This window comes from Aotus nancymaae, unplaced genomic scaffold (genome assembly GCF_030222135.1).
Source record: "Aotus nancymaae isolate 86718 unplaced genomic scaffold, 86718_ANA_hifiasm-v0.15.2.pri h1tg000341c, whole genome shotgun sequence".
In the NCBI taxonomy this organism is placed as follows: Eukaryota; Metazoa; Chordata; class Mammalia; order Primates; family Aotidae; genus Aotus; species Aotus nancymaae.
This window is the reverse complement of record NW_026988756.1, coordinates 136,696-158,293: the sequence shown is the minus strand read 5'-3', so window position 1 is coordinate 158,293 and position 21,598 is coordinate 136,696. Positions and strand designations below refer to the sequence as shown.

At 43.6% G+C, this 21,598-nt stretch overlaps 2 protein-coding genes across 4 annotated transcripts in view; both read right to left on the bottom strand.

The window, feature by feature from the left end:
- LOC135273177 (tyrosine-protein kinase ZAP-70-like) overlaps positions 1 to 19,609 on the bottom strand; it is a 68,116-nt gene extending 48,507 nt beyond the window's left edge. For all 3 annotated transcript variants that reach the window (XM_064372094.1, XM_064372095.1, XM_064372096.1), the window contains exon 1: positions 19,341 to 19,609. In XM_064372094.1, coding sequence (XP_064228164.1) covers positions 19,341 to 19,550 — 210 coding nt within the window. In that variant the 5' untranslated portion in view covers positions 19,551 to 19,609. The remainder of the gene's footprint in view (positions 1 to 19,340) is intronic.
- On the bottom strand, positions 654 to 2,412 carry LOC135273178 (POU domain, class 5, transcription factor 1-like). The gene is given in 2 exon segments (XM_064372100.1): positions 654 to 1,377; positions 1,379 to 2,412. Coding segments are annotated over 2 exon segments (1,080 nt in total). The 3' UTR covers positions 654 to 1,331.
- Positions 19,610 to 21,598: the final 1,989 nt, after the last annotated feature.

Sequence of the window (21,598 nt, the reverse complement as noted above, 5' to 3'; positions counted from 1 at the left end):
TGCACCATGTGCATTGATTATCTGGTTAATAACTAAAATAATATAAAACAAATAAATAATTCACATCTCTTACCACAGCAAAGGCGGTTTAAATAATGCCTTTAAACAACTAAATTCAATAACACTTTTAAACAGAGATTGAAGGTGGCTTCACAATGGGCAGGGAAATATGTGACACTATTTGCAAGAAAAAAAACGTGTGTCTGTAAAAATAACATTAAAATGTGTTGGGAAACAGCCCGAAGAAAAGCTGTTCCTAAAATAGAACCAACAATAAATAAATAAACAAAGTAAGCAATGCAAATTCCTTAAAAGCACAGAGATTCTGCATCTCTAAATTACTTCTTTGTGGCCCTAACCCCAAGTTAAGCAGCAGGGACTCCTTGGAACCGAATGGTACAACATGGTGGGAGCAGAGCCCAGAGGGTACAATTATCTAGATGCTTTTAGCAAAGAATACATCTATAACTCAGTGTTGTATATAATGGAAATATGTGGGGAATATTAACAAGAATTGAAACTGTGTGTGGAAACATATTCAATCAATTTCAAGTTTAATTAAACCAGCTACTCTCAGCCCCTATTCTCAAAGAGTGCCTCAAGTAGCACAACCCTATATATTCTTTAATACTATTAAGAATCCCAAAGGGCTTTTGTTTATTTGGGTTGTATCTATTATATTTATGGCATTAGAAATTAAAACTTAGGAGCTAACAAATTAATTCACTTAAATTTAACAACATTAAGTCTGTAACATGTAACACAGAATATTTTCATGAAAAATAACTATATTTTCCAAAACAAAACAACTAGTAAGAAGAGTGGTGTGGTTTTACGTTTTTGCAAATCTCTTTAACATTGAGCTTAATAGAAGACAGCTGGAAAGCTCAATTCTCATGTCTGCTTCTGCATTTGATCTGTTGAATATGTGGTTTTGGTTGAAATTTAAGAAGGAAATGCAATGTTATGCAGAAATGTCGTTGGAAAAGAGAAACATTTTGATAGCCATCTCAGATCATCATCTCTCTGTCTCTATAGATAGATAGATTTTGTTTGTTTGTGTGTGTGTGTGTGTTGTCTACCTACTGTGTTCCATGCTTCTTTATTTAAGAAAAAAGTGATACATGTGGGGATTAAAATCAAGAGCATCATTGAACTTCACCTTCCCTCTAACCAGTTGCCCCAGACTCCCCTGCCCTCACCCGTTGTGTTCCCAATCCCTTCCTTAGTGAACGAAGAACTTAATCCTAAAAGCCCTGGCACAAACCCCAGGTTCTCTTTCCCTAGCTTCTCCTCTCTCCCTGTCCCCCATTCCTAGAAGGACAGGCACCTCAGTTGAAATGCATGGGAGAGCCCAGAGTGGGGACAGAGACGGAGGAAGGCTTCCCCCTCAGGGAAAGGGACCGAGGAGTACAGTGCAGTGAAGTGAGGGCTCCCATAGCCTGGGGTACCAAAACGGGGCCCTGGGGCCAGAGGAAAGGACACTGGTCCCCCTGAGAAAGGAGACCCAGCAGCCTCAAAATCCTCTCATTGTGCATAGTCACTGCTTGATCGCTTGCCCTTCTGGCGCCGGTTACAGAACCACACACGGACCACATTCTTCTCGAGCCCAAGCTGCTGGGCGATGTGGCTGATCTGCTGAAGTGTGGGTTTCGGGCACTGCAGGAACAAATTCTCCAGGTTGCCTCTCACTCGGTTCTCGATACTGGTTCGATTTCTCTTTCGGGCCTGCACGAGGGCTTCTGCTTTGCATATCTCCTGAAGATTTTCATTGTTGTCAGCTTCCTCCATCCACTTCTGCAGTAAAGGCCACAGCTTACACATGTTCTTGAAGCTAAGCTGCAGAGCCTCAAAGCGGCAGACGATTGTTTGGCTGAACACGTTTCCAAACAGAACCCCCAGGGTGAGCCCCACATCAGCCTGTGTATATCCCAGGGTGATCCTCTTCTGCTTCAGGAGCTTGGCAAATTGCTCGAGTTCTTTCTGCAGAGCTTTGATGTCTTGGGACTCCTCCGGGGTTTGTTCCAGCTTCTCCTTCTGCAGCTTCACGGCACCAGCGGGGACGGTGCAGGGCTCCGGGGAGGCCCCCTCGGAGTTGCTCTCCACCCCGGCTCCTGCTTCACCCTCAGGCTGAGAGGTCTCCAAGCCGCCTTGGGGCACTCGCCCCAGTCCAACCTGGGGCCCACAGTATGCCATCCCCCCACAGAACTCATACGGTGGGGGGCACGGGAGTATCCCCCACACCTCAGAGCCTGGCCCAACCCCTGGCCCGATTCCTGGCCCTCCAGAAGGGCCCTGGAAGCTTAGCCAGGTCCGAAGATCAACCCAGCCCGTCTCCGGCCCCCCTGGCCCATCACCTCCACCACGTGGAGGGGGCGAGAAGGCGAAATCTGAAGCCAGGTGTCCCGCCATGGGGAAGGAAGGCGCCCCAAGCTGAGGGCCTGGTGAATAGATAGATTTTACACCAAAATTTGACAAGTAGTTGTTTCTTAACTACTTTTTAAAGATTGCAACATGGAATCTGAAACCACATCAAGAAACCACATCAAGCCACAGTTCTTTGATATGAGATCTTTAACATACACATTATTTTGTTAGATATAGAAAACAGTGCTTCTACAGATCTTTCAAATGCTGATACATTTCACTATACAATATTAACAGATTACAATAATTTTTTTTTTTTTTTTTGAGACGGAGTTTCACTCCTGTTACCCAGGCTGGAGTGCAATGGTGCGATCTCGGCTCACTGCAACCTCCGCCTCCTGGGTTCAGGCAATTCTCCTGCCTCAGCCTCCTGAGTAGCTGGGATTACAGGCACGTGCCACCATGCCCAGCTAATTTTTGTATTTTTAGTAGAGACGGGGTTTCACCATGTTGACCAGGATGGTCTCGATCTCTTGACCTCGTGATCCACCCACCTTGGCCTCCCAAAGTACTGGGATTATAGGCGTGAGCCACCGCGCCCGGCCAACAGATTACAATAATTAATATCACCATCCATCTAATCAGAGGTTTTTAAACACTGGGAAACTGCCGGGCTCACAGTTTCCCAAAATACTGATTTTCACCTGAAAACTCAAATTTTATCCTTGAAAACAAAAACAAATACTGTCCATTGTTTCCCTTAGAATGACAGGCTACTCTTCATTTTTGAGAAAATATCTACTACCAAAATCTAAGTATTTGTTTGTCAGTTGTTGTTTCCAGTGAAAATGGAAGAAATGTCTTGTTGAACTTACAACTTGGGCCATTGCACAACTGCCTTTCCTCAAGACAGCCACAGTTCTTTGATATGAGCAGAAGTGCTTGATGCATCTTCTCTTTCGTCGCTCAGAATATCAAAAAGATGGGTGTTGCTGGGTGCAGTGGCTCATGCCTATAATCCTAGCACTTTGGGAGGCCGAGGGAGTGGATTGTCTGAGCTCAGGTGTTTGAAACCAGCCTGGGCAACATGGTGAAATCCTGTCTCCAGTAAAATACAAAAAATTGGCCAGGCGTGGCAGTGTGCACCTGTAGTCCCAGCTACTAGGGAGACTGAGGCAGGAGAATTGCTTGAACCTGGGAGGTGGAAGTTGCAGTGAGTTGAGATTGTGCCACTGTACTACAGCCTGGGCAACAGAGTGAGACTGTGTCCAAAAAAGAAAATAATGTGTTTAAGGGTCCAGATTTAATAACAATAATTTTACTGTGGCCAGGCGTGGTGGCTCACATCTGTAATCCCAGCACTTTGGGAGGCCGAGGTGGGTGGATTGCCTGAGGTCAGGAGTTCAAGACCAGCCTGGCCAACATAGTGAAACCCCGTCTCTACTAAAAATACAAAAAAAAATTAGCTGGGCGTGTTGGTGGGCACCTGTAATCTCAGCTACTTGGGAGGCTGAGGCAGGAGAATCCCTTGAACCTGGGAGGCGGAGGTTGCGGTGAGCCGAGATCATGTCATTGCACTCCAGCCTGGGCAACAAGAGTAAGAATACATCTCAAAAAAAAAAAATTGTTACTGTTTCATCAAGGTCGTTCTGGAATGCAACGGGGCTTTTCTTTTCCCTCTTAGTGCTTGGTGATGAAGAATATTATGAATACTGGTTTGGTTTGGAACCACCACCTTGATTCTTGCTAAGGCACTAGGAGTTTTCCCACCGTGACTTTAGTACCAGCATAAATGTCAACACAGTGAAAAGACAAGTAATATATCCTACTAGTATTAAAACAGCTTTGACCACACAAACTCTTTGAAAGGGACTCAGGGTGTAAGAACCACATATTGAGAAACATTGAATTAAAACACTTTAGTCTGGGAAAGTCATTATGCTTTGTAATAGAAGTGGAAGTAGTATATTTTCCATCATATGGGTAAATGGTGGGGATTCAGACAGTCTGGAAAGCTAGTGTCTCATATCTGTTCCCATTCTTGACTCTGCAAATGGTCACCCAAGGCTGCCAAGGGCTCATCATTGAGATGGTGGTGGGCTTATTGAGCTGGATATCCTAACACCTGGACCTTCTGGTCTGAAAGATGTGGGGTAGCCAGACAGGTAAGCACCAGGGCGAGCCACCTGAGTCACAGGGATACACTCTCTCCAACAGAAATTATTTATTTTATTCCTATTGGAAATAAGCCACAGAGACCCAGAGGGTCAAACAACATCAACAAAAACAAACAAAAAACACACTTTAATCTCTTAAGTAGGTCAGAGTTGCACATTTCATGAGAATTGGATCCAAAAGACCAGGTACCACTAATTCTCCAGATATTTCAGTTGAGCTGATTTAGCGAGCAGCTTCTGTTCTGCACTTTACATTTTTATGAATACAGCTGTGGATAAAGTATGTGCAGACATAGAGTGTTCTATTTCTTCTTTAAGGTTATATCTGTCTATAAAATGTATTTATTCATACAGTAGCTGACCCTGCCACCCCACCTTATCTGCAGTTTCTCTTTCCATGCTTTCAGTTACTCATGGTCCACAGTGGGGCTGAAAATAGATTAAGTACAATACAATAAAATATTTTGACAGAGAGCGGCCACATTCACATGTGTTTTATTACAGTATATTGTTATAATTATTCTATTTTACTAGTACTGTTAATCTCTTGCTGTGACTAGTTTATAAGTTAAAATGTATCATGGGTATGTATACATAGGAAAAAACATAGTATATGCGGGTTTTGGGACTACCCACAGTTTCAGGCATCCACTGTGAGTCTTGGAAAATATCCCCAGCAGATAAGGCGGGACTACTGTGTAGTATTTGTATACGAATATTTTATTTAGTATATGTCAGTCTACAAAGTAGGCTTTCCTGTACCCATACATCAGAAAGCCAGACATGCAGATCTATAGAAGGCCACTGGAGGATCAGAATATGCCACACCAAAATATGTCACACCAAAATATGCCACTTTGGCATAAAGATTTAAATTTTTTTTTTCATAGGTTTTTGGGGGAATAGCTGGTGGTTGGTTACATAAGTGAGTTCTTTAGTGGTGATTTGTGAGATTTTGGTGCACTCATCACCCAAGCAGTACACACTGAACCCAATCTGTAGTCTTTTATCCCTCACTCCCTTCCCACCCTTTCTCCCAGAGTCTCCAAAGTCCATTGTATCATTCTCATAAGGATTGCTTTGAAGTGAAGGCAATTAAGAAGCAGCAAATGCAGAAAAAGCAGGACATAGATTTCCCTTTGTGAAGGTGTTTCTCCTCTCCTCTTCCATACTAAGAGGAGAACAACTCTTGTCACTAGAGGCAGAAAGTCTGGACCAAGACAGTTCTGCATAAACATATCACCCCTACCTTTCATTGGATTCCCCTATATGTGTACTCTTCCACTCCTAGAAGCCCAGGTTGCTTTTTGATTCTTTTGAAACCCCATCTCTACTTAAAAATACAAAAATTAGCCTGGTGTGGTGGCGTGCATCTGTCATCCCAGCTACTTGGGAGGCTGAGGCAGGAGAATTGCTTTAACCAGGGAGGCGGAGGTTGTGGTGAGCTGAGAGCAGGCCATTGCATTCCAGCCTGGGTGACAGAGAGTGACTCTGTCTCAAAAAAAAAAAAAGAAAAAGAAAAAGAAAAAGCCAACAGAGCAATGATGTTTCCAAAAAAGGCAAGATGCAGCTTTTAGAATGATTGGAAATTACAGTTGAATTTTGAATTATTTGCAAGCCACTTGAAGATTTCAAAAACTAATTTCATCAATTCGAACAATAGCCCTTACTGGTATAATTATCTGCATTTTACAAGAGTAGAGATTGAGGTACAAAGAGAGGATACACTATACTTGCCTGAGGGTCCCATGAAGCTTCTGACAATATCGGGGGACATACTGATACTCCTAACAGTATTTTTAGCTATTCAGTGGAAAACAATTGCATCACTTTTTTAAGATCACAGTCATTAAGGAATCCACCATATTTCTGTAATAGGAAGAATGTTTATCTCTGTGTCTTGTCCTTCTGGTTAAAGGGTATTTGCTTCCTCTTTGGCAATGTAATGACCACACTATGTCATCACTGGGGCTGTCTTTCTATCTTGGATGCAAGATTTTACCCTGTGCATTTGTCAAACTGCTCTTAGCTCTTGGAAAAACAGGTTCTCTGCTCCCATAAGGAAGTGAGAATAAAAGAATTTTCCAGCTTTCTAAAAGGCAATGTGCGTTCTGTCTTAGCCACTTCCCATCACCCCTAGCCCCACCAGGAAAAGCCAGTATTCATTTTAGATGTCTAAAAGTAATTGCAACTAAGTTACCTTAACCAGACTCCATAATTCAAGTCAAAAGTAACCAAAAGCGGAATGAAAAACACATGGTAAAGAACGGAAACAGCACGTCTATTAAAACACCTTTGCAGTTTGCTTTTATCTCTCCTTCCAGACATCCTGCCTAGGGTCGCTGTCTTCTGCTCTGCACTATGTTCCCCCTCCTCCCTTCCCTGAGCCAGCAGTCCTGGAAGGCAGCCTTTGACGTGAGGGCTCCCCACTCCTGCATCTACCTTCTGCAAAATTACAGGAAGAGGCTGGAAGCCCCAGCACTGCTGCAGAGATCCTGAAAGAATGCAGAAGTGGGGCCAGGCACTCAGGCAGGGATATTTCCTCTTATTTTGTGGCACAGAAGGGAGGTGCATGAGAAAACACGCACTCCCACACTTAGGCACAAATAGTGCTGGGGTGCAGATGCTGCCGAGGAGGTGTGGGGTTGCTGAGAATTAGCCGAGTTGCTTTGAAGCTTCTCAGAGATCTCTCCTCACATGGCCCGATCCGTCTTTTGTGAATGGTGCGAGGTTTTGGCTGTTTCTTTCTTTTCCCTTTTTTTTTTTTTTTTTGAGACGGAGTTTCGCTCTCGTTACCCAGACTGGAGTGCAATGGCGCGATCTCGACTCACCGCAACCTCCGCCTCCTGGGTTCAGGCAATTCTCCTGCCTCAGCCTCCCGAGTAGCTGGGACTACAGGCGTGCGCCACCATGCCCAGCTAATTTTTTGTATTTTTAGTAGAGACGGGGCTTCACCATGTTGACCAGGATGGTCTCGATCTCTTGACCTCGTGATCCACCCGCCTCGGCCTCCCGAAGTGCTGGGATTACAGGCGTGAGCCACAGCGCCCGGCCTCTTTTCTTTTTTTGATAAAGATTTATGTTTCGGGCGCGGTGGCTCACGCCTGTAATCCCAGCACTTCGGGAGGCCGAGGCGGGTGGATCACGAGGTCAAGAGATCGAGACCATCCTGGTCAACATGGTGAAGCCCCGTCTCTACTAAAAATACAAAAAATTAGCTGGGCATGGTGGCGCACGCCTGTAGTCCCAGCTACTCGGGAGGCTGAGGCAGGAGAATTGCCTGAACCCAGGAGGCGGAGGTTGCGGTGAGCCGAGATCGCGCCATTGCACTCCAGTCTGGGTAACGAGAGCGAAACTCCGTCTCAAAAAAAAAAAAAAAAAGATTTATGTTTCTAGAACTGATCACATAGGAAGGCATTTCATTGACTCTAGCCTAAAGGATCAAACTAAGCCATCTGCAGCGAATGGAGGATGACTGAGAGGGGTGCGTGGGAGTAAGAGAGCTGTCTCTGGCACTGTAAGAATCCAGGAAAGGAAAAAGAAAACCTGCAAAGATGGTTTATAGCAGGACTGCAAACTTTGGTGGCAGCCCACACCAGGAAGTGCATTTTTACATCACAACCACTTCAAAGACCCTCACATTCAGTGCTACAAAAATATACTGTCATGAAAAAATTATGGAATTTCTTACTATGTGAAAAGCATTCTATCCCCTTTCATTCTATTTTTTCCTACTCTAGTTAATGTCATTTTGTTGTTAAAAATATACTGCCCTCAATCCAATGAACTGATTTCATAACCCATAACATGCACTATGAAACTGACCCTGAGCTTGAAACACTTTTGTTTCAGTGAAGCCTGGACAAGAGAGAGTGCCTTGTGAACTTGTGGAGAGGGTGGCAGAAAAGCACCCCAATTTAGAACAATGTCACACACACACACACAAAGAGCTCTGGGGGTTGGGGTTGGAGATGCAACTCTCAAATGTCAATAATCAATAGGAGAAACGTGTGCCTGACTTTCAAAAGGAGGCCCTTGTGAGGGAATTACTTTGTCGATCTGCCTTCTAAGAAATTGTACTTTGGCATTTCTTGTCTATCATGTGAAAGGAATAAGAGTGTTTGAGGTTGCAGGCAAGTACTTAGATGTTGAATAATCCCTCTAAAACATTATGCTTACAGCTAAGGCAGCGTCACGACAGCCTGGGTGCTTGGGTGTGAGGCTTTGGACCCTGAGAACCTGCAGTTACACCTGTGGACCTGACATACTTATTAAAAGTGCTCTCAAAAGCACCTCAGTTTGGACCATAAATTCAAAGGTTACCCTAAGTATGAATAGCTGAGGAAAGTGTATCTAGAGTATGCAATCTACTTTATTCTTACTGCTTTGTCACATAAGTACACAGCCCATGCGAATTCACCTCTGATTTCTAACACCATGTTGCTCACATTCAGGAAAGGATCAAAGTAATGCAACTGGATACCAAGTCATCCTGTCCCCAGAACTCACGGTCGTAACAGGTCCCAGGCGGCTAGAAGGCTGCTTAGGGTGTTCCCTAGTCCTTCCCACCTCGAGGAATAAAGGCCCTTTACGATTCCAGCCCTTGAGGCCCTGAGCCATCCCTGACTGGGTGGAGGTTTGTGTATACATGTAGGGGCGGCCTGTGCCACTCACAGGTAGAGTAGAGGCCTGGACATAGTTCAGCTGACATAGCTTTGGGAGCCAGGGGCTTCCCGAGCTGTGAACACCCCATCTTCCCCAAACTGCAGCTCATCTCCAGCTTCTACTTTCCCTGCAACCCCACTTCTTTTGTACCCAAATAAGGCTCGTGTCCTGTTGGCTTGCCCCCTCCCTGGTGGATCAGAGCTGGCTCTTTTGCTGGGCCTTGGAACCACGTTTGGGATCTTTCCAGCCCTGAGAGGTTAGGCTCCTCAAAGGCCGCCAGCCTGACTTGGAGCCCGCCCGCCCACTGCCCCCTCCTGTGGGCAGGTCCACCCATGGCTGCCACATGACCACACTTGTCCTGTCCCTTGGCTCTGTATGCATCAGCTTGTTCGCCACCTTACTGGGCTGGTTCCTGGAGCTTCTATCTGTTGTGACCTGGGTCATCACCTTCTCCCTGGTCACCTGTGTGGCCAGACCTTGTGTCCTTCACTGGAGCATCCTGAGCTAGGTTGCCCCAGCTTTTCCTCACCTGCTCCTCTTTCTGTGGGGATCCTGCTTCCAGGTCTGCGCTTGGTGGCTGCGCTACACTCTGCACAGACACTCTGTTGGACAAGACGGATGTCATGGCCTGTCCCCACACTGAGCTTTCATTTCTACTTTGTAAACTACTTTTACCGAACATCTGTGGTTGCTTAAGAGTCAATAATATATTTGGAGATGAGGTGAAATGGATTGTTTTAAACCCTACCTTGATGAGATAAAACAATATTGAAAGTTAACTGTGAGACTTTGGCATCCTATACTGCCGAGGAGAAGGACAGAAGGGGATGACCTGTCTTGTTTAACGTGGCATGCAAAACCCGAATCTGGGATCCACAGCTTACCATACTCCCTCCACTGCCACAAGGGAGGAAAAGCACTTCATAAACACCAAAGACTTTACTTCAAGAAATAGGCCAGGATTCAAATCACAGTTCTGCCTCTTAGTAATTGGTAGCAAAATGATGGTCTCCCAAGATATGCACGTCTGAATTCCTGGACCCATGAATGTGACACCTTACTTGACAAGAGTGGCTTTGCAAATGTGATTAAGGATCATGAGATAGGGAGATTATTCTACATTATCTGGGCAGCCTCCAATGTAATCACCAGCGTCCTTATATATGAAAGATGGAGTCAGGAGAAGCAGAGTGAAAGAGACATGTGAAGATACTGTGCTCTGGACTTTGAAGATGGAAGACCATGAGCCAAGGAATGCAGGCATTTTCCATAAGCTGGGCAGGGTAGGGAAACATTTCTTCCCTAGAGCCTCCAGAATGCAGCCCTGCTGATACCTCGATTCTGGCCGAGTAAGATCTGTTTCAGATTTCTGTCCTCCAAAACTGTAAGATAGTAAATTTGTGTTGCTTTAAGACAGTAAGTTTATGGTAATTTGCTACGGCAGCCATAGGAAACTAGTAAAGCAACTATAGCTTCTTAGTTCAGATACTTTTTTGGATTTGTTTCCTCATCTGCAACCTAGGAATTGTAATTGTCCCTGCACCAGGTGGCTGCTGTGAAGACGGGACAGTGCAATGCAAGTCAAGCGCACCATGTACTTTCTTCCACATGGCGTGGGCTCAGTTGATGGTAGCCATGGTTATTAGCGCCTCCTTGAATCCCTACAAGTGGCTGACAAAGTTACTATATTATTCCCATTTTACAAATATGGTTCTGGGAAGTTAAAATCTTGCCTGTGGCCCGTGTGAGTGGCAGAACTAGGACCTTGCGCCCTGGCAGCCTGACTCATCAACTCCCACCCTCCTTCCTTGACAAAATGCGAGTGTAGTGGAAGTTTTTAAAATGAATTTTAAGTGGTGAACAAGGGACATTAGACTTGGATCCTAACAAGACCTCTGTGTCCAGTGATAGGCATTGTTGGGGCTCAGCAAACAACACCCCAAAGTGTGGCGCTGTGGCTCGCTGAGTGCTTGGAACCGAAGCACACTGGAAAGGCCTCTGAAGCAAAGTCTCTCTCTGATCTTCTTCTGTCCTCCTTCTGTTTTGTTGCCTCCCTTAAGGCAGGTCAGAGAAACCAGAACCACTCTTTCCCCAAAATAAAACCTAGAAATAGGCCAGGTGCGGTGGCTCATGCCTGTAATCCCACAACTTTGGTAGGCCAAGGAAGGCGGATCACCTGAGGTCAGGAGATCGAGACCAGCCTGGCCAACATGGTGAAACCCCATCTCTACTAAAAATACAAAAAATTAGCTGGACGTGGTGGCACATGCCTGTAGTCCCAGCTACTCAGAAGGCTGAGGCAGGAGAATCGCTTGAACTCAGAAGGTGGAGGTTGCAGTGAGCCGACTTTGCGCCTTTGCACCCCATCCTGGGCAACAAGAGTGAAACTCGTTTTAAAAAAAAAACCCTAGAAATATTACTCTAAGCTTTCCCCTGCCTTTTTGTGTAGGAGTTGGCCATAAAGAAATTCCCGGACCTACCTTGTCTGAAAGGAGATCCTAAGACCTCATTCCAGAGAGGTCCTGCCCTGTGTCTGGGAGGAAAGACTGCCCCATAGAAAGGCCAATTTGAATGAGAGCAGAGAGGCCTTGCTGGGGTTCCCCACTCAGTCTGTTACCATTAGGTCATACCGATCATGTCCAATCACATTTTTACACAACTATACACTCTTAATCAAATCTAACCATAAAAATGACCAGTTTTCTGTTGGATCTTTGGGTCTTCATTTCTGAAGCCTCCCATGTCATGAAATAAATTAGTTGGCTATTCTCTTGTTAATCTAGATTTTGTAATAAGAATGCCAGCCATGACCCTTATGATGAGGAGGAAGAGTTTTGTACCATTCCGACTCTACAATATGAATTACAGTCAAAAAGTTTCTAAGATCTCAAATTAAATGTATAAAAATAGATTATTCACACCTTCATCCTTCAAGAGACATTTATTTAGTACCTAGTAGGCAGCACTCACTGTTGCAGGTATTGGGGATACCTCGCTGAACAAAATAGAGTCTCTGCATTCATTGGAGTGCACATTTTGTTGGAAGAGAGATAAACATATACAGATATGCAGGTGTGTATATGTGTGAGAAGACAAGTAAATCAGCATTACAGAGCTAGAGATTGATAAGGAGTGTCATTTTAGATGAAGTATTTAGGGGTAGTTCTCATGCTGGGCGTGAATGAATGAAGGCTAATGATTGTCTTAGGGAAGAATCTGGCAGAGATGCCAGCAATTGTGAAAGCCCTGGGGCAGGCAGGGCAGTACTTGGCATAACTGGATCAGGGCAGTGTGGCTGGATCCCCTCTAGATGGACAGGGAAAGACAGAAGAGATGAGGCCCCAGATTCCTGGGGCCCTGATTATGTAGGGCTCTGTCAGCTATGGTTAGAGTTAGGATTTTATTTTGACTCGGGAAGCCATTGGAAAATTTTGGGGAAAGGAGACACACTATCTAATTTAAGTTACAAATGCGATCGCAAATTTTAAACAGAGGCCTGCAGTTAAATTGAGCTCACATTGGCCTCTGGGGTTGCTTGGCTGCTCCTGCCCGAGGCCGGTGGAGGTTTGCTGACACGTCCCAGGAAAGAGTGAAGCACAGCAGACAAAAGTAGAAGCAGCTCAGGGCAGCGTGCCAGGATCCTGCCAGAGCTCATCAGCAGCCACGGTGGAGGATATGCTGCCACTGGGTGGAGGATATGCTGCCACTGCTGCTTAATAATGGCAGCTGAAGGGTTTATCAATCCTTCTACCCAACTTTCATGATTTAAACAAAGTTGAACTTGCCACTATTCATTTCCAAACTGTCTGACTTGTGGAGAGCCCTGTCTTAATTAGAAGGTCCTTATCCCGCTCTTCCTTGCTGCCTGCAGAGCTTTTCTTCCTGAGAGTGTTTGTAGACATGGAACCGTGGGTGTGCAGATTCCTCCCCTCACTTGGATGATTGCCCATGCTCGTTAATTTGAGTGCCAACACATTTGCACCTGCTCATAGGTTTTTGCATTTTCAGTTTGCAGGAGTAGAGAGACAGGGACCCAAAAGGAGTTTGTCTCATGCACTTTCCAGATCTCAGCTTTATGTCTTACACACGCTATTATTTTTTCACTGAACCTAACTGATCTGAATGTCTTGTTTGACCTCTGTCTTTTGATTTTGGGATTGGAAGAGCATAACATTTAACCACTGGTCCTCTATTCGATATAAATAAAGTTGAAGTAAAGAGACTATTCTCTCTCACCTGCTTTTTTGGTTCCTAAATTATATTTAAAGAGAGCAAAATATTACTGTTTCCTAGTAAGTTAATTAAAAGATTCTGAAGAAAATTGGACAGCTTTTCAAAAAGAATTTTGCAGAGTTTAGAATATTTTAGCATTTTCATCCTATTCTCTTCCTCCAACACAGACAGACTCATACGGAGACACACACAGACACACGCAGAGACATATATACACAGAGACACATGTGCACATAGACACACCCACACAGACTGATACATTAGTAAATGGAAGATTCCAAATCAAAGAATCTACTCTTTAAGTAGATTATCATCAAATGTTAGTACTTATTGCATCCAAAAAATTCCATTTAAAAACCACGTCCTTGTGCTATGTATCCAAAGGTAGGGAGTGAATATGAAACCTGGTTCCCAGCCAGGATTGCAGAAGGGAAAAGTACTGGGCAAGAAGAAAAACTTGTAGCTCCTTCCTTTGGATTTCGACACTCCTAGAACTCAACTGAATTACACACAACAGTTTGGTTCAGCAAATATTTATTAGGCAGCTGTACACTGTGTGCAAGTTACAGTGCTAGCTCTCAGGGCTTGAGTAGGGTGATGAATACCCTTCCCAACCTCTTGAGAAGGTGCTGGAACTAAAGGGAGAATTAAAAATGAAAAATAAAAATAAGGTCAAAGTCCTCATTTTTCTTTTTTTTTTTTGAGATGGAGTCTCTCTCTGTTGCCCAGGTTGGAGTGCAGTGGCATGATCTCGGCTCACTGCAACCTCTGCCTCTCGAGTTTAAGCAATTCTCCTGCCTCAGCCTCCCAGGTAACTGGGATTACAGGCACATGCCATCACACCCAGTTAATTTTTGTATTTTTTAGTAGAGATGGGGTTTCGCCATGTTGGCCAGGCTGGTCTTAAACACCTGACCTCAGGTGATTCACCCACCTTGGCCTCCCAAAGTGCTGGGATGACAGGCGTGAGCCACCGTGTCTGGCTTCATTTTTAAGATGAGGTCCTTTCTCCATTGTGGGGGCTTTTCCAAGTGTCTAGTGGGATTAGTGTGAAGCTGGTATTGCACTGCCTGCATTCAAATTCAGCTTCCCCTGTACTGCCTCTGTGCCCCTTTGCTTCTCAGTGCCTCAGCGTCCTCATCTATAAACAAGGAAACTGTTAGCATTCCTTGTGGAGCCACCCACCCTGCACATCCTGAGTGTGTGTGTGTGTGTGTGTGTAGCACTCACAACGCTGCTGCACTCGCCATGAGCACTTGAACGCGAACAAATATTATCTCTCTAATTCAGAGCTTCATTTTATTTTAAATCTGGAATCCAAATTAGTCTTATTCCAGATACTTAATGAAAACCATGTTTTTCTTTTTTCCCCTTTTATTTTGGGGAGCCAAGAAACTTCCTTATTTCGTCTTACAAAATGTTGGGTTTTAGAAATATCCCAAAAAGAACAAAGAGAAGTGAGGCAGCCCTTGTCCTTAAGTCATTACCCAGTCCTCAACACATTTAGCACGTTTTCTGGTACCTTGGAAGGAATCTTATCACTTTCCATCTCCGTATTGTTCACATTCCTTCCCACCTGTAATGTTCTCAGCCTCTGCTAATTCCTCCTTTTGTCCAGGTGCCATGTCCCTTGCTCTGTAAACTTTATGCCAGGTATTTAAAAACATCCATAGATTTTTGCCCTCAATGCCTGCAGCATTCATTTATGTCATTCAAACCATGCTGCCCATTGCATATGGTAAGAGGGTTGCTTTTTTGCCATTCAAGTCTAAAGCCAACTGGATTGGAAAGTACCAGAAAGAAAGACATAGGCCAGGTGCGGTGGCTCATGCCTGTAATCCCAACACATTGGGAGGCCAAGGTGAGCAGATCACCTGAGGTCAGGAAGTCAAGACCAGCCTGGCCAACATGGTGAAACCTCGTCTCTACTAAAAATACAAAAATTAGCTGGGTGTGGTGGTGCATGCCTGTAATCCCAGCTACTCAGGAGGCTGAGGCACAAGAATCGCTTGAACCCAAGAGATGGAGGTTGCCATGAGCCAGATTGCACCACTGCACTCCAGTCTGGGCAACAGAGTGAGATTCCATCTCAAAACAAACAAACAAGCAAAAAATCCCAACAACAACAAAAAAGACATTATCTTTAACTTGGTTGCACCCTCAGCAATGAATAGCATGGTCCTAAGCTTCAGTTTCCTCCTCTGAAAATAGGACTAATAATAAAATTAATAATAACATTTGCCTATAGGGCTGTTGTGTTAAATGAGCTAAAACATAGTTCCTGAATATAACGATCATTTAATAAATTTTAACCTTTTTTTTTCCAGTTCGGGTCTTGTTTTCTTGCCCAGGCTGTTTTCTAACTCTAGGCTCAAGCAATCTTCTCCCTTCGGCCTCCCAAACTAGCCATTATTCTTAATAGGCTAAATCATTCTGATTGGTTATTTACAATTTTTATAATTGGTGGTAATAATTAGAGTGTTTTATGTTTGCATAGAATTTTGCATTACTAAAACTTTTATCATTAGTTTTCATGTAGAACATTTAGTAAACCATTTAAAATGTAAAGAAAAATATAAAATTACTACTAATCTTATCCTTCAGAAATGATAATTGTATATATTTTGGTGTATTTTTTCAGTTCATATATTATGAATATTGCTTTGTATTTAGAGCTTTAAAAATTGAAAGTTCTATGTAAACTTTATTTTTGATGGTTGCCTATATTCCATGCTATGGCTATATTATATTTTATTTAACCATACTCCACTTTTGAGCTATTGCACTGTTTATTAGTTATTACATATTATTACATATATATACACACACACACACACACAATGTTTTTATGTAACCCATTGTGCCTTCATCTTAACCATTTCATCTTCTTTATAAAGGATACGACTTGAAGTAGAATATTCAAATCATGTCATTTTCTATTTTGTGTTCATATGAAACCACGGGCTGATATTTTGAAATTAGTTTAGATTTAGCTGAACAGAACTAAGCCCAGGCAAAAAGCACTATGATGGCTTTTACTTAATATGAAAATAGGTGGTCCCCACAGCCACTTCAGATACCATCTAGACATGCTTACTCTTTAAACACCAGAATAACAGCACTTTGGCAGGCAGAGGCAGGCAGATCACCTGGAGTCAGGAGTTCGTGATCAGCCTGGCCAACATGGTGAAACACTGTCTCTGCTAAAACTATGAAAATTAGCAGGGTGTGGTAGTACATGCCTGTAGTTCCAGCTACTTGGGAGGCTGAGGCAGGAGAATCACTTGAACCTGGGAGGCAGAGGTTGCAGTGAGCTGAGATTGCACCACTGCACTCCAGTCTGGGCAACAGAGCAAAACTCTGTCTCAAAAAAAAAAAAAAAATAGTAATAATAATAATAATAAAAGAGCAGAATGAAATTCTTGCACTTTCCTCTTCATATCTAATTGTATGCTCCCCCTTAATAAAACACATCAAGTATGTTTTATGAATTGTTGGCTTCAGATGGTTTTAGTTCAGTTTAATTTTTCAGTATTACTCTTTAACTGCAACAAAAGTCCTGTGTTAAAATGGATTTTTATTCCTCTTTTCCCTATCTAAAATGTATCCATTAAATTCAAATAAAGTCCCAAATTGTAACACATTAAATTACTCAGCACTTATGTTGGTTCTTCTCTATTTTTCATCCATATTTTAGTGTATTAGAGACTAAGTGAGGAGGTGCTGACAAATCAATGGTAATAAAAAAAAAAATCAGTAAACCAGATTTTGTAAGGCATGGCGGGCATGCAGATCAAGGCACAAGATGGTTGAGTTTTTCCTGATTCAAAAGGGACCAGTACTAGGGTAGGAATCAATTACCAGATCATACTTCAAACTGATGTTATATCGCTATATTCTAATAAAATATCTTATCTAAATCTTTATGCCCTTTGACTCTTCATCTATCCAACTATTGTGGCTATTTTAATATATTGACTAACCAAAATGGGTCATAATGATGTATAGAGATAACTGATTTTCAAGGAATTAGATTTTGAATCAGCGGTAAAAGACATTGACCATAAATTGGAGAGAAAGCAGATTACCAAATAACTTGATTGATATATATGTTTCTGCTAATTGTAATTTACAGTTTCCCAAATAACTTAATGTTTTTGGATTCACCTTAAAATATCTCGTACTATGAAGTGAATGGTTAGTCTTTCAATCAAAGATACCTAAGAATCAATAAATAATTAAAATGAACAATAAATTGCAAGAATAGTTACCTTTGAGTAATAAGAGTATATATAATTTTCCATTTTCTTCTTGTTGCTGGCCTGTATTTTCTATAGTAAACACAGATTATTTGTAGAGTAAAAAAAAAAGAAAATGTAAACACTCAATATAATTTTACCTCATCCTTTGGTGGGGAGAGAATGAATTAAAATCAGTCTCTGGGCCATGTATTGTAAACATGAAATATTTTAGAGATCAGTGGAAAGTGTGTAGGTCCCTGTGCTTCAGGTCATGGGAATGCAGTGAGAGGCATGGCTTGGCCTGACCTTGGGGATTTGAAATCAATGGAGAACTCTGGAAGCTCTAAATAGAACAATGAAACTTAAAAGTATGAGATGTTCTAAAAGACAAGGTGGTGGGTGAGCAGTCAGGGAAACCTATGTTGGAAAATATGCAACTTTTCATGGAAGTAATATATTAAAATATTTTTTAATATAAGAAAGAGCCTCCAAAATGTAATCATTTGAGTGGATTAGTCAGCTATTCAATTAAATATAAAAACTTGGGTCGGATGGATCTCAACATATAATAAACCTTATTCCAGCCCATCCTGGATACCCCAAAACCCTGATTTGATCATTACACATTCTGTGTATGTACTGAACACTCACAGGTACCCCATAAATATGTAAAATATCACGTATCAATAAAATTGTAAAAGCCTAGCAATAAAATAAAATTCAAATAATATTCTTCAAGAAACAAATAAAACGATGAAAATAAACTTACATACAGCAAATGTGAGCTACAATAGCATTAACCTGTAATGCAGGTGTTTATTAACACTCTTCGTACTCCAGAATAATTTAGAAACAAAAACCGGACTGACAACTCTTTCTTTTCTTTATAGATTAGACTTGATAAAGTGTCTTGCATGGAGTCTGGCTAGAGGATATTTATATAGATGATGTCTATTATCATATATATGGCATCCTATCAGTATTGAGATTATTACACAATTGGCCAGGGCATTACTCAGGACTGTGCATCCTGGAGTTTGCCCTGCTCTGGAAATTGTAAAATATTCATGCATTTCCTTTTTAAAGCACGCAACAGCTCTCTGGACTTTCAAACCATCAGCCACGAAGAGTCATGTTGTATAAACACACTTTCCCAGGGTAATCAGACTCATCAGTAATTTGCCATTTCAGCCCAGGCTTTCCGGAAATTCTGTCAGGGAGAAAAAATTCAAGTGCACTGTGGTTTTCCCCCTTTCCAATGTTTATAATATTTCTTCTTTTGCTTTCCCCTTAAAAAATGTTTTCCGGTGTTCAAATCTGATTCGCACTGAGTGGGGGCAGGGGTTCAATTTCATTTAAACCTCTCCTTATTCCCAATGAGCAGGGTTCTCTATCTTCAAGCCGACACCCCTGTATCTCTGGGCAGGGTGGCTTCTCTTCCTGGGCTTTGCCATTGGTAGGAGCCAGCAGCCAGCACCACCTGCATCTCTGCTGGGGTCAGTGAGCTCCCAGTGCCTGAGAGCCTTCTCCCAGGCCTGGGACACTCCCTGTGCATGGAGCAAGATGCCTACATGGCTGCTGTCCAAGCCTGCTGCAGAGTCAGGCTGGGAAGGATGGCAAGAGTGAGAGAAGGGCACGGGGAACCAGTGGTCCTTACCTGCAGTGTCAGGGTTCTGTCTTCTGTCCTCCAGCCTGTTGAGCAGGGACAGCGGCTGTGCAGGCAGACGGCCTGGTTAGATGGCCCCAACGTTCTGTGCAGCTGCCGGCCAGTTGCGCTGCCCTTGTCAGTGGCACTATAAATAAGGTAAGTCTGGACATTGGCCAGGCTCAGGAGATAAGAACCCAGCCCCTGGCTCCTACATGCCATTTAAGGTCTTCACATTAAAGGAGCCTCAGCTCCCAGATGGGAAAGGGCTGCCATGTCCTCATTTGTTCTGCCTGCCTCAAGGACACCTCAGGCCTGACATTTTCCAGTAATCCAAAGGGTAGCTGAAGTGGAAAGGCCACCAGTGCCAGAAAGGGACCTTACTTTGGCAAACAAGAGGCAAAGCCTCCAACAGGCTGCCCAGCTGCACTTCTGTGCACCCCTCAGATTAGATGCCTGGCATGGAGGCCCAGGAGTGGAAGCACACTTCCCCCACACAGCCCCTTTGTGAGCTAGGAAATGTGGATTCCTAGTTCTGCCTTTTGGAAAGAGCTCACTGACCTTCTCTTTGGCTTATGAGGTCATTTGCTTTGCTGAGAGGATGTTAGGGAAGACCGAACAATCGGCTTAATAAATGGCAGGCATGTGGGAAGCCATGGCGTGAAATACATTTGCAGAAAGGTCTCTCCCTCCCTTCCTCCCTGCTCATGCATGATTATAAGGGTTTCTTTTTTTTTTTTGAGACGGAGTTTCGCTTGTTACCCAGGCTGGAGTGCAATGGCGCGATCTCGGCTCACCGGAACCTCCGCCTCCTGGGTTCAGGCAATTCTCCTGCCTCAGCCTCCTGAGTAGCTGGGATTACAGGCACGCGCCACCATGCCCAGCTAATTTTTTGTGTTAGTAGAGACGGGGTTTCACCATGTTGACCGGGATGGTCTCGATCTCTTGACCTCGTGATCCACCCACCTCGGCCTCCCAAAGTGCTGGGATTACAGGCTTGAGCCACCGCGCCCGGCCTATAAGGGTTTCTTGAGCCACACATTGTTTTCTCTATGGAATTAAAACAGTGAAATCTTCCCAGAGCCTTTTAAAAGCCATATGCTGGGAGAGGAAGGAGAAAACTAATTTGGAAGACCAACAGCTCCTGATTCTTTTTAAATTTCTTACTTACGAGTATGCTGAAAAGGCACTCGCCCACGGCGAGGGCCAACTTCTTCCGATGATTATTTGGTGACAGCTGTCTGCATCACCAAAACAATTCTAGGCCTGCAGATTTATCCCGAGGAAAGAATAGTGTATGTGGGCAGAGATAGAGCTGCAAGGACATTTCCTGAAGCTCTTTTTTTCCTCAAAATCAGGAAAAGTTGGAAACAACGTAAATAGCTCACAAGAGGGGACTGATTAAATGAGAAATTGTGTATGGTCTGGGCGGGGTGGCTCACGCCTGTAATCCCAACACTTTGGGAGGCCGAGGCAGGTGGCTCACGAGGTCAAGAGATCGAGACCATCCTGGTCAACATGGTGAAACCCCGTCTCTACGAAAAATACAAAAATTAGCTGGGCATGGTGGTGCATGCCTGTAGTCCCAGCTGTTCGGGAGGTGGAGATTGCGGTGAGCCGAGATCGCGCCATTGCACTCCAGCCTGGGTAACAAGAGCGAAACTTTGTCTCAAAAAAAAAAAAAAAAAAAGAGAAATAGTGTATGAAGAAGCAAAACACGCCAGTCGCAGTGCTTTATGCCTGTAATCCCAGCATTATAGGAGGCCGTGTCAGGAGGATCACTTGAGCCCGGGAGTTCGCAGCTGCAGCAAGTTATGATTGCATCAGTGCACTCCAGTCTGGGCAACAGAGCAAGATCCTGTCTCTAAAAATAAAATAAAAAATGAAGCAAAACATGCTGCAACCTTTAGAAATGTCAAAGGAGAATATTTAATAATATAGGAACAGTACGTATACTGTGTTGATAATAAAAAGCAGGTCATGGCTTACGCCTGTAATCCCAACACTTTGGGAGACTGAGGCGGGCAGGTCACCTAAGGTCAGGAGTTTGGGACCAGCCTGGCCAACATGGTGAAACCCTGTTCCTACAGAAAATACGAAAACAATTAGCTGGGCGTGGTGGCAAGCGCCTGTAATCCCAGCTACTTGGGAAACTGAGACAGCAGAATTGTTTAACCCCAGGAGGCAGAGGTTGCAGTGAGCCAAGATCGCAGTACTGCACTCCAGCTTGGACGACGACAGTGGTCGCCCTTGAGGAAAAAAGGGTGTAG